This window comes from Argopecten irradians, chromosome 12 (assembly GCF_041381155.1).
Source record: "Argopecten irradians isolate NY chromosome 12, Ai_NY, whole genome shotgun sequence".
NCBI classification, from domain to species: Eukaryota; Metazoa; Mollusca; class Bivalvia; order Pectinida; family Pectinidae; genus Argopecten; species Argopecten irradians.
Window position 1 is genome coordinate 35,312,765 of NC_091145.1, and position 12,612 is coordinate 35,325,376.

A 12,612-nucleotide genomic window follows, 5' to 3' on the forward strand; every position below is an offset into this window, starting at 1 on the left:
CCCTGTTGTCAACTTAGTCAACAGTTTTTTACCCTCCCTCTTCCCTGTTGTCGACTAAGTCAACAGGTTTTTACCCTCCCTCTTTTCTGTTGTCTGCTAAAGTCAACAGGTTTTTAACCTCCCTCTTCCCTGTTGTCGACTAAGTCAACAGGTTTTTTACCCTCCCTCTTTTCTGTTGTCTGCTAAAGTCAACAGTTTTTCCCTCCCTCTTCCCTGTTGTCTACTAAAGTCATCAGGTTTTTATCCTCCCTCTTCCCTGTTGTCGACTTAGTCATCAGGTTTTTAACCTCCCTCTTCCCTGATGTCAACTTAGTAAACAGTTTTTAACCCTCCCTCTTCCCTGTTGTCTGCTTAAGTCAACAGGTTTTTACCCTCCCTCTTCCCTGTTGTCTTCTTAAGTCATCAGGTTTTTGACCTCCCTCTTCCCTGTTGTCTTCTTAAGTCATCAGGTTTTTGACCTCCCTCTTCCCTGTTGTCGACTTAGTCAACAGGTTTTTACCCTCCCTCTTCCATGTTGTCTCCTGAAGTCATCAGGTTTTTACCCTCCCTCTTCCCTGTTGTCTGCTTAAGTCAACAGGTTTTTAACCTCCCTCTTCCTTGTTGTCTGCTTAAGTCAACAGGTTTTTAACCTCCCTCTTCCCTGTTGTCTGCTAAAGTCAACAGGTTTTTATCCTCCCTCTTCCCTGTTATTTGCTAAAGTCAACAGGTTTTACCCTCCCTCTTCCCTATTGTCTGCTAAAGTCAACAGGTTTTTAACCTCCCTCTTCCTTGTTGTCTGCTAAAGTCATCAGGTTTTTATCGTCCCTCTTCCCTGTTGTCTGCTAAAGTCAACAGGTTTTTAACCTCCCTCTTCCCTTGTGTCTGCTAAATCAACAGGTTTTTACCCTTCCTCTTCCCTGTTGTCTGCTAAAGTCATCAGGTTTTTAACCTCCCTCTTTCCTGTTGTCTGCTAAAGTCAACAGGTTTTTACCCTCCCTCTTCCCTGTTGTCTGCTAAAGTCATCAGGTTTTTAACCTCCCTCTTCCCTTTTGTCTGCTCAAGTCAACAGGTTTTTAACCTCCCTCTTTCCTGTTGTCTGCTGAAGTCATCAGGTTTTTACCCTCCCTCTTCCCTGTTGTCTGCTAAAGTCAACAGGTTTTACCCTCCCTCTTCCCTGTTGTCTGCTAAAGTCAACAGGTTTTTAACCTCCCTCTTCCTTGTTGTCTGCTAAAGTCATCAGGTTTTTATCGTCCCTCTTCCCTGTTGTCTGCTAAAGTCAACAGGTTTTTAACCTCCCTCTTCCCTTTTGTCTGCTAAAGTCAACAGGTTTTTACCCTTCCTCTTCCCTTTTGTCTGCTAAAGTCATCAGGTTTTTAACCTCCCTCTTCCCTGTTGTCTGCTAAAGTCAACAGGTTTTTACCCTCCCTCTTCCCTGTTGTCTGCTAAAGTCATCAGGTTTTTAACCTCCCTCTTCCCTGTTGTCTGCTAAAGTCATCAGGTTTTTTATCGTCCCTCTTTCCCTGTTGTCTGCTTAAGTCAACAGGTTTTTACCCTCCCTCTTCCCTGTTGTCTGCTAAAGTCATCAGGTTTTTATCCTCCCTCTTCCCTGTTGTCTGCTAAAGTCATCAGGTTTTTACCCTCCCTCTTCCCTGTTGTCTGCTAAAGTCATCAGGTTTTTATCCTCCCTCTTCCCTGTTGTCTGCTAAAGTCATCAGGTTTTTTATCGTCCCTCTTTCCTGTCGTCTGCTTAAGTCAACAGGTTTTTACCCTTCCTCTTCCCTGTTGTCTGCTAAAGTCATCAGGTTTTTAACCTCCCTCTTTCCTGTTGTCTGCCGAAGTCAACAGGTTTTTAACCTCCCTCTTTCCTGTTGTCTGCTAAAGTCATCAGGTTTTTAACCTCCCTCTTCCCTTTTGTCTGCTCAAGTCAACAGGTTTTTACCCTCCCTCTTCCCTGTTGTCTGCTAAAGTCAACAGGTTTTTATCCTCCCTCTTCCCTGTTGTCTGCTAAAGTCATCAGGTTTTTAACCTCCCTCTTTCATCGGTCCTTCTTCCCTCTTCCTGTTGTCTGCTGAAGTCATCAGGTTTTTACCCTCCCTCTTCCCTGTTGTCTGCTAAAGTCATCAGGTTTTTATCCTCCCTATTCCCCATTGTCAACTAAAGTCGACAAGATTTTACCCTTCCTCTTCCCCATTGTCAACTATAGTCGACAAGATTTTACCCTTCCTCTTCCCCATTGTCAACTATAGTCGACAAGATTTTAACCTTCCTCTTCCCCATTGGCAACTATAGTCGACAAGATTTTACCCTTCCTCTTCCCCATTGTCAACTAAAGTCAATAAGATTTTTACCCTTCCTCTTCCCCATTGTCAACTAAAGTCGACAAGATTTTACCCTTCCTCTTCCCCATTGTCAACTATAGTCGACAAGATTTTACCTTTCCTCTTCCCCATTGTCAACTATAGTCGACAAGATTTTACCTTTCCTCTTCCCCATTGTCAACTATAGTCGACAAGATTTTACCCTTCCTCTTCCCCATTGTCAACTAAAGTCAACAAGATTTTACCCTTCCTCTTCCCCATTGCCAACGAAAGTCGACAAGATTTTACCCTTCCTCTTCCCCATTGTCAACTATAGTCGACAAGATTTTACCCTTCCTCTTTCCCATTGTCAACTATAGTCGACAAGATTTTACCCTCCCTCTTCCCCAATGTTGACTATAGTCGACAAAATTTTACCCTCCCTCTTCCCCAATGTTGACTATAGTCGACAAAATTTAACCCTTCCTCTTCCCCATTGTCAAGGAAAGTCGACAAGATTTTACCCTCCCTCTCCCCATTGTCAACTATAGTCGACTGGATTTTACCCTCCCTCTTCACCAATGTTGACTATAGTCAACAGGATTTAACCCTTCCTCTTTCCCATTGTCAACTATAGTTGACAAGATTTTACACTCCCTATTCTCCATTTTCATCTAAAGTCGACAAGATTTTACCCTCCCTCTTCCCCACTGTTGACTATAGTCGACAAGATTTAACCCTTCCTCTTCCCCAATGTCAACTAAAGTCAACAAGATTTTACCCTCCCTGTTCCCCAATGTTGATTATAGTCGACAAAATTTAACCCTTCCTCTTCCCCATTGTTGACTTTAGTTGACAGGATTTAACCCTTCCTCTTCCCCATTATCAACTTTAGTCAATAAGATTTAACCCTTCCTTTTCCCCAATGTTGACTATTGTCAACAAGATCTAACCTTTCCTATTCCCTGTTGTCTGCTTAAGTCATCAGGTTTTTAACCTCCCTCTTCCCTGTTGTCAACTTAGTCAACAGTTTTTTACCCTCCCTCTTCCCTGTTGTCGACTAAGTCAACAGGTTTTTACCCTCCCTCTTTTCTGTTGTCTGCTAAAGTCAACAGGTTTTTAACCTCCCTCTTCCCTGTTGTCGACTAAGTCAACAGGTTTTTACCCTCCCTCTTTTCTGTTGTCTGCTAAAGTCAACAGGTTTTTACCCTCCCTCTTCCCTGTTGTCTACTAAAGTCATCAGGTTTTTATCCTCCCTCTTCCCTGTTGTCGACTTAGTCATCAGGTTTTTAACCTCCCTCTTCCCTGATGTCAACTTAGTAAACAGTTTTTAACCCTCCCTCTTCCCTGTTGTCTGCTTAAGTCAACAGGTTTTTACCCTCCCTCTTCCCTGTTGTCTTCTTAAGTCATCAGGTTTTTGACCTCCCTCTTCCCTGTTGTCTTCTTAAGTCATCAGGTTTTTGACCTCCCTCTTCCCTGTTGTCGACTTAGTCAACAGGTTTTTACCCTCCCTCTTCCATGTTGTCTGCATAAGTCATCAGGTTTTTGACCTCCCTCTTCCCTGTTGTCGACTTAGTCAACAGGTTTTTACCCTCCCTCTTCCATGTTGTCTGCTGAAGTCATCAGGTTTTTACCCTCCCTCTTCCCTGTTGTCTGCTTAAGTCAACAGGTTTTTTAACCTCCCTCTTCCTTGTTGTCTGCTTAAGTCAACAGGTTTTTAACCTCCCTCTTCCCTGTTGTCTGCTAAAGTCAACAGGTTTTTATCCTCCCTCTTCCCTGTTATTTGCTAAAGTCAACAGGTTTTACCCTCCCTCTTCCCTGTTGTCTGCTAAAGTCAACAGGTTTTTAACCTCCCTCTTCCTTGTTGTCTGCTTAAGTCATCAGGTTTTTTATCGTCCCTCTTCCCTGTTGTCTGCTAAAGTCAACAGGTTTTTAACCTCCCTCTTCCCTTTTGTCTGCTAAAGTCAACAGGTTTTTACCCCTTCCTCTTCCCTGTTGTCTGCTAAAGTCATCAGGTTTTTAACTCCCTCTTCCCTGTTGTCGACTTAGTCATCAGGTTTTTAACCTCCCTCTTCCCTGATGTCAACTTAGTAAACAGTTTTTAACCCTCCCTCTTCCCTGTTGTCTGCTTAAGTCAACAGGTTTTTACCCTCCCTCTTCCCTGTTGTCTTCTTAAGTCATCAGGTTTTTGACCTCCTCTTCCCTGTTGTCTTCTTAAGTCATCAGGTTTTTGACCTCCCTCTTCCCTGTTGTCGACTTAGTCAACAGGTTTTTACCCTCCCTCTTCCATGTTGTCTGCATAAGTCATCAGGTTTTTGACCTCCCTCTTCCCTGTTGTCGACTTAGTCAACAGGTTTTTACCCTCCCTCTTCCATGTTGTCTCCTGAAGTCATCAGGTTTTTACCCTCCCTCTTCCCTGTTGTCTGCTTAAGTCAACAGGTTTTTAACCTCCCTCTTCCTTGTTGTCTGCTTAAGTCAACAGGTTTTTAACCTCCCTCTTCCCTGTTGTCTGCTAAAGTCAACAGGTTTTTATCCTCCCTCTTCCCTGTTATTTGCTAAAGTCAACAGGTTTTACCCTCCCTCTTCCCTGTTGTCTGCTAAAGTCAACAGGTTTTTAACCTCCCTCTTCCTTGTTGTCTGCTAAAGTCATCAGGTATTTATCGTCCCTCTTCCCTGTTGTCTGCTAAAGTCAACAGGTTTTTTAACCTCCTCTTCCCCTTCCCTTTGTCTGCTAAAGTCAACAGGTTTTTACTCCCTCTTCCTTTGTCTGCCAGTTTTTTCCTCTTCCATGTTGTCTGCTAAAGTCATCAGGTTTTTAACCTCCCTCTTCCCTGTTGTCGACTTAGTCATCAGGTTTTTAACCTCCCTCTTCCCTGATGTCAACTTAGTAAACAGTTTTTAACCCTCCCTCTTCCCTGTTGTCTGCTTAAGTCAACAGGTTTTTACCCTCCCTCTTCCCTGTTGTCTTCTTAAGTCATCAGGTTTTTGACCTCCCTCTTCCCTGTTGTCTTCTTAAGTCATCAGGTTTTTGACCTCCCTCTTCCCTGTTGTCGACTTAGTCAACAGGTTTTTACCCTCCCTCTTCCATGTTGTCTGCATAAGTCATCAGGTTTTTGACCTCCCTCTTCCCTGTTGTCGACTTAGTCAACAGGTTTTTACCCTCCCTCTTCCATGTTGTCTCCTGAAGTCATCAGGTTTTTACCCTCCCTCTTCCCTGTTGTCTGCTTAAGTCAACAGGTTTTTAACCTCCCTCTTCCTTGTTGTCTGCTTAAGTCAACAGGTTTTTAACCTCCCTCTTCCCTGTTGTCTGCTAAAGTCAACAGGTTTTTATCCTCCCTCTTCCCTGTTATTTGCTAAAGTCAACAGGTTTTACCCTCCCTCTTCCCTGTTGTCTGCTAAAGTCAACAGGTTTTTAACCTCCCTCTTCCTTGTTGTCTGCTAAAGTCATCAGGTTTTTATCGTCCCTCTTCCCTGTTGTCTGCTAAAGTCAACAGGTTTTTAACCTCCCTCTTCCCTTTTGTCTGCTAAAGTCAACAGGTTTTTACCCTTCCTCTTCCCTGTTGTCTGCTAAAGTCATCAGGTTTTTAACCTCCCTCTTTCCTGTTGTCTGCTAAAGTCAACAGGTTTTTACCCTCCCTCTTCCCTGTTGTCTGCTAAAGTCATCAGGTTTTTAACCTCCCTCTTCCCTTTTGTCTGCTCAAGTCAACAGGTTTTTAACCTCCCTCTTTCCTGTTGTCTGCTGAAGTCATCAGGTTTTTACCCTCCCTCTTCCCTGTTGTCTGCTAAAGTCATCAGGTTTTTATCCTCCCTCTTCCCTGTTGTCTGCTAAAGTCATCAGGTTTTTTATCGTCCCTCTTTCCTGTCGTCTGCTTAAGTCAACAGGTTTTTACCCTTCCTCTTCCCTGTTGTCTGCTAAAGTCATCAGGTTTTTAACCTCCCTCTTTCCTGTTGTCTGCCGAAGTCAACAGGTTTTTAACCTCCCTCTTTCCTGTTGTCTGCTAAAGTCATCAGGTTTTTAACCTCCCTCTTCCCTTTTGTCTGCTCAAGTCAACAGGTTTTTACCCTCACTCTTCCCTGTTGTCTGCTAAAGTCAACAGGTTTTTATCCTCCCTCTTCCCTGTTGTCTGCTAAAGTCATCAGGTTTTTAACCTCCCTCTTTCCTGTTGTCTGCTGAAGTCATCAGGTTTTTACCCTCCCTCTTCCCTGTTGTCTGCTAAAGTCATCAGGTTTTTATCCTCCCTCTTCCCTGTTGTCTGCTAAAGTCATCAGGTTTTTTATCGTCCCTCTTTCCTGTCGTCTGCTTAAGTCAACAGGTTTTTACCCTTCCTCTTCCCTGTTGTCTGCTAAAGTCATCAGGTTTTTAACCTCCCTCTTTCCTGTTGTTTGCTAAAGTCAACAGGTTTTTACCCTCCCTCTTCCCTGTTGTCTGCTTAAGTCAACAGGTTTTTAACCTCCCTCTTTCCTGTTGTCTGCTAAAGTCAACAGGTTTTTACCCTCCCTCTTCCCTGTTGTCTGCTTAAGGATGTATTCTTCTGAGGTTTCAGTCCCGTTGAAGTCTCGTTTCGACAAAGATCAAAAAAGTAATGAGATTTTCAAATACAATTTATCAATATCTGTAGCAAGTTGCCAGTTGCAAATTTTGTCAAAAATTACAGTTCTAACTCTAGCAGATTTTTTTATACGGGGATTTTAAGAAATGGCCCATTTGGCGGCTATTTTGAAATTGTGTCTTTTTTCGCTTTAAGTAGAGCCACAGTTTTACCATTTTTTACTGAAATTGTTTTTACGTAAATCATCACTGCACCAGCATGTTTAGCTGTATTGAGCTAATTTTTGCTGTAAATCTTTACTTGGTTAGTGATAATTAAAATATTGAGCATTAATGTATGAAATGATTCACTTTTTTCACTTTATTTTTATATTTAATGGTAATTTGAGCACTTTTAATTTTTACTCTAAAATACTGAAAAATTACAAATATTCAAGTGGGGCATAAAAGTAAGCACACGGACCCCCCATTTTTCGCCTAATTCTGAAAGAACAACCCTTTTCCTATTGATATGCAAAATATTAACAAAAGTTTAATACCAAAACTTTTTCTTTAAAGGGTTAGATTTGGCAAAAATGGCTAAAAATGGTGCATTTTGTAGCTCAAAATTAAGGGGTAGGGGTAGCATATGTTGTTATTCTGAGAAAAAATATTAGTTTTCTTGATCAAAACTGGTATATTTTAAAAGAAGACTACTGGAAAAATAAATTCTACAAACATAAATACATATCAAACACCTCATTAGGAAATTATGGCTTTAATATCTTGTGTATATGGTCAAAACGGCAAAATTCCTATAAAATCTAATATTTTGTCAACTAGGTATCTTTGAGTGACAGTAGCTCAAAAACCAGCACATGGACATATGTTTTTTCTTTCATTCTCTTTCATGGTATGAACTCCTCTTTCCAAAAATCTATATGAGAAAAAAAGTTTAATACAAGAAAATTTTGACTTCTCAGAGGAGTACATCCTTAAGTCATCAGGTTTTTAACCTCCCTCTTCCCTGTTGTCTGCTAAAGTCATCAGGTTTTTAACCTCCTCTTTCCTGTTGTCTGCTTAAGTCATCAGGTTTTTAACCTCCCTCTTTCCTGCTGTCTGCTAAAGTCAACAGGTTTTTACCCTCCCTCTTCCCTGTTGTCTGCTTAAGTCATCAGGTTTTTAACTCCCTCTTCCCTGTTGTCTGCTTAAGTCATCAGGTTTTTAACCTCCCTCTTTCATGTTGTCTACTTAACCTTTACCAGTTATCACGTATAGTCAACAGGATTTTACTTTGTAATTTATAGTTGTCAACTATAGACGGCCTCCCTCTTCCCCGTTGTTGACATAATTAACACACGATATTGACTTTCATTATCCTTATAAATATGATACATAGATACGATAGGACACACACATAAACAACATCACTGCAAATGCAACCAGAATACTACATTCTGAAAATGCAGTCTTCAGATAAACTCCCATGATCACATCATGTAAAAGAACAAGCTCCTCTGTATGGGACTCTCAACAGACAAACCAAATCATGCAAATTAAAGAAACACGACAACACAGAGCAACGTCAGCTGTAACTAATAACAGTATTTAAACACTTTCACCAAAACCATAGCGATACCAAAACTGACGCTGGTTTATTCCATACGTCTCCCTCTCTTTGAGAGGTGAGCCAATTATAAGCAGCACTCCCGAAATCCAGGGAAAAATGTAGTGGCTTATATAATCCAAAAAAAAACCCGTAATAACATAATTAATATAAAAAGTAAAGGGCACATTATTTGATTTTCAATTCAACATAAAACAATAAATGTAATTGATTTTGATGAATTAAGAAAAAATAATCAAGATTCAAACATACATTATGAAATTTGCGTTCATCTGACAGTAACCAAATGCCTCAGATTTAAAACTGATAACTAATCACACACCAGGTTGCTTTGTTTGCCCTTGGACGACTTGATTCGTTCCGTCTCTGCCTTATGTTGGTCTTTAGCCAGAAGGATGAGCTGGGCTGCTGCAATTTCCTCGCCTTCTTTGTTTATGGCCTGGAGCTTCCTGGCTGCGATCTTATCCCTCAGTGACTTCTGTTGTTGACTGAACGACTGGTTCATCGCCTGACGATATATGTAGGTATTTAATTACATATCCTATAATCCAACTTTTAATTTCACATTATAAGGCCTATAGTTTGTTCACTTAGTAGAGATTTAATTTAGTAGTGTTAGTAATTTCTCAATATTTATAACCTAAATTTATTTATCCCTGAATACAAATATGGGCTCTCCTGTTTAAAAGACTGGAACCATCCATTATAAATTTTCAGGGGTAAATTATTTAACAGTACAGTACCTGTGTTCAAATCATTTTCGTGGCAAGTAATTTTGCAATTTCTAAATGTAATCGCATACGAAAATAAGTTGATTTACAGTTGCATAATATATGAACTTTTCTGTTTTCAACATGCAGGATCAAGATATTATTTTAGTGTTTTTTTTATTTGAGACTGACATAATTGCTCTTGCGTTAAAGCAACCAAAAATTTACTACAAGGTAAAAACATGCAAATTAGTCTGAAATGAAACACAAATTCCATGCATCTTGCCATTCTGCCATATTGTTAGACAGAGTATGTTAATATTGTACCTTTCTCTTGGCTTCCTGCTGCCTCTCGAGCTCCTTCAGAGCACCGTCTATATCAATGTCACTACCCTTCTTCTTGGCTGAAAGAGAGGAGACATATCTGGTATACAAAACTGGCTTAGAAAATAGCAGCAATGAGGTGGTTTTGAGATCCCAAAACAATGCAGATAAAGTACGAATTTCCACCAATTTGCACCACCTTTTGGTGATTATGATATCACAAAAAATTGCATCAAAATATGACATCACAATCACCGGAGGGTGGAACCACTCAACGGTAAATCATACTTTTAAAATTTTGAAACACCCGTATTAAATATCTCGGTATTGAAATAATGCTTCTAAAAAAACTAAAACTGTTCCAATGAAAGAATTAACTGATTATCATAAATTTATTCAGTTACATTCTTCAAATGTATTGAATATTCTTTGCTGAATATTATCTTGATTAAAATTTAATGTTTTTTCTGTTGTATTCCAAATTTTAAATGTAATATGTATATCTACTGATGTCTCCTACCATTCTCAATAAAGGCTGCCTTCTCCTTTTCTAACTCTTCCTCCATTTCTGCTTTCATCTTATCAAATGTAGCCAAAGCTGCTTCGTCACCATCAGCTCCCGACATCTGGAACAAGGTGGCCGTCAAACTGTCGTACCAGCCCTCGCGGCGGGATGTCCTTTGGACCCGCTTTAAACGCTGTAATCCCTCATCATCCTGAAGTAATGAGAAAATACATGTATTGTCCTACAGGACACAGCTGTTTTGTATTGTTATATTTGTTGCTATATATCAGTGTATCAGTCACAATCGTTGTTCAAGTCATATCATAGATTTCAGAAACACACAAATCAGTATCATATAAATTTAAATCACTGTGTACCTGTTTCTGCATCAGAGACTGTATGATTTTACTCTCCGTAGCCTGTTTTTCCTGTAGATCTGCCAACAAGGACACACTGAGTTCCTCTCGGGTTTCAGCAGCAGTCATATCTGGCCTAGTGACACTCAGGTTACGCTCCTCCACTGAAACAATCACACATCTTATATACTGATGGATGATTGTGTTTTGTGTATATTTTCATTTAAACCCCTTCTAGCATTTTAGAAGTGAATGAAAACCTTAATTTCTGAAAAACAGCACAAGTTAAAAAACAGGATCAATTAGTAAAACATTCTAGATCTAATCTGGCTGTTGTTGTCTATTGGCTCAACATTACTTCTAAACCAATAGTAGTACTTACACACTAGTCTCTGTACCATACCTGGTATGAGGATATGTGTCTGCTCACCCGTCACCTCCCACCCGACCACCCTGTATATTACTTACACTCTAGTCTCTGTACCATAGCCTGTATGAGGATATGTGTCTGCTCCTGTCGATTCCCACCCGACCACCCTGTATATTACTTACACACTAGTCTCTGAACCATAACCTGTATGAGGATATGTGTCTGCTCCCGTCGACTCCCACCCGACCACCCTGTATATTACTTACACTCTAGTCTCTGTACCATAGCCTGTATGAGGATACGTGTCTGCTCCCGTCGACTCCCACCCGACCACCCTGTATATTACTTACACTCTAGTCTCTGTACCATAGCCTGTATGAGGATATGTGTCTGCTCCCGTCGACTCCCACCCGACCACCCTGTATATTACTTACACTCTAGTCTCTGAACCATAGCCTGTATGAGGATATATGTGTCTGCTTCCATCGACTCCCACCCGACCACCCTATATATTACTTACACTCTAGTCTCTGTACCATAGCCTGTATGAGGATATGTGTCTGCTCCCGTCGACTCCCACCCGACCACCCTATATATTACTTACACTCTAGTCTCTGTATCATAGCCTGTATGAGGATACGTGTCTGCTCCCGTCGACTCCCACCCGACCACCCTGTATATCACTTACACTCTAGTCTCTGAACCATAGCCTGTATGAGGATATGTGTCTGCTCCCGTCGACTCCCACCCGACCACCCTATATATTACTTACACTCTAGTCTCTGTATCATAGCCTGTATGAGGATACGTGTCTGCTCCCCGTCGACTCCCACCCGACCACCCTGTATATTACTTACACTCTAGTCTCTGTACCATAACCTGTATGAGGATACGTGTCCGCTTCCGTCGACTCCCACCCGACAACCCTGTATATTACTTACACTCTAGTCTCTGAACCATAGCCTGTATGAGGATACGTGTCTGCTCCCGTCGACTCCCACCCGACCACCCTGTATATTACTTACACTCTAGTCTCTGAACCATAGCCTGTATGAGGATACGTGTCTGCTCCGTCGACTCCCACCCGACCACCCTGTATATTACTTACACTCTAGTCTCTGTACCATAGCCTGTATGAGGATACGTGTCTGCTCCCGTCGACTCCCACCCGACCACCCTGTATATTACTTACACTCTAGTCTCTGTACCATAGCCTGTATGAGGATACGTGTCTGCTCCCGTCGACTCCCACCCGACCACCCTGTATATTACTTACACTCTAGTCTCTGTACCATAGCCTGTATGAGGATACGTGTCTGCTTCAGTCGACTCCCACCCGACCACCCTGTATATTACTTACTTAGTCTCTGTTACTGTATGAGGATACGTGTCTCTCAGTGACTCCCACCTGACCACCCTGTATATTACTTACACTCTAGTCTCTGTACCATAGCCTGTATGAGGATACGTGTCTGCTCCCGTCGACTCCCACCCGACCACCCTGTATATTACTTACACTCTAGTCTCTGTACCATAGCCTGTATGAGGATACGTGTCTGCTCCCGTCGACTCCCACCCGACCACCCTGTATATTACTTACACACTCTAGTCTCTGTACTATAGCCTGTATGAGGATACGTGTCTGCTCCCGTCGACTCCCACCCGACCACCCTGTATATTACTTACACTCTAGTCTCTGTACCATAGCCTGTATGAGGATACGTGTCTGCTTCAGTCGACTCCCACCCGACCACCCTGAGTAATATTACTTACACTCTAGTCTCTGACCATAGCCTGTATGAGGAATACGTGTCCCTGCTCCCAGTCAACTCCCACCCGACCACCCTGAGTATTACTTACACTCTAGTCTCTGTACCATAGCCTGTATGAGGATACGTGTCTGCTCCCGTCGACTC

The 12,612-nt window shown here is 41.7% G+C and overlaps 1 protein-coding gene across 5 annotated transcripts in view; it reads right to left on the bottom strand.

Annotated features, from left to right (window-relative positions):
* Nucleotides 1-12,612, bottom strand: part of LOC138304775 (trichohyalin-like) — a 95,152-nt gene that overhangs the window by 18,132 nt on the left and 64,408 nt on the right. For all 5 annotated transcript variants that reach the window (XM_069245039.1, XM_069245040.1, XM_069245041.1 and 2 more), the window contains 4 exons: nucleotides 10,348-10,490; nucleotides 9,986-10,181; nucleotides 9,469-9,545; nucleotides 8,754-8,939 (listed from right to left, as the gene is read on the bottom strand). In XM_069245039.1, the coding sequence (XP_069101140.1) occupies nucleotides 8,754-8,939; nucleotides 9,469-9,545; nucleotides 9,986-10,181; nucleotides 10,348-10,490 (602 nt within the window). The remainder of the gene's footprint in view (nucleotides 1-8,753; nucleotides 8,940-9,468; nucleotides 9,546-9,985; nucleotides 10,182-10,347; nucleotides 10,491-12,612) is intronic.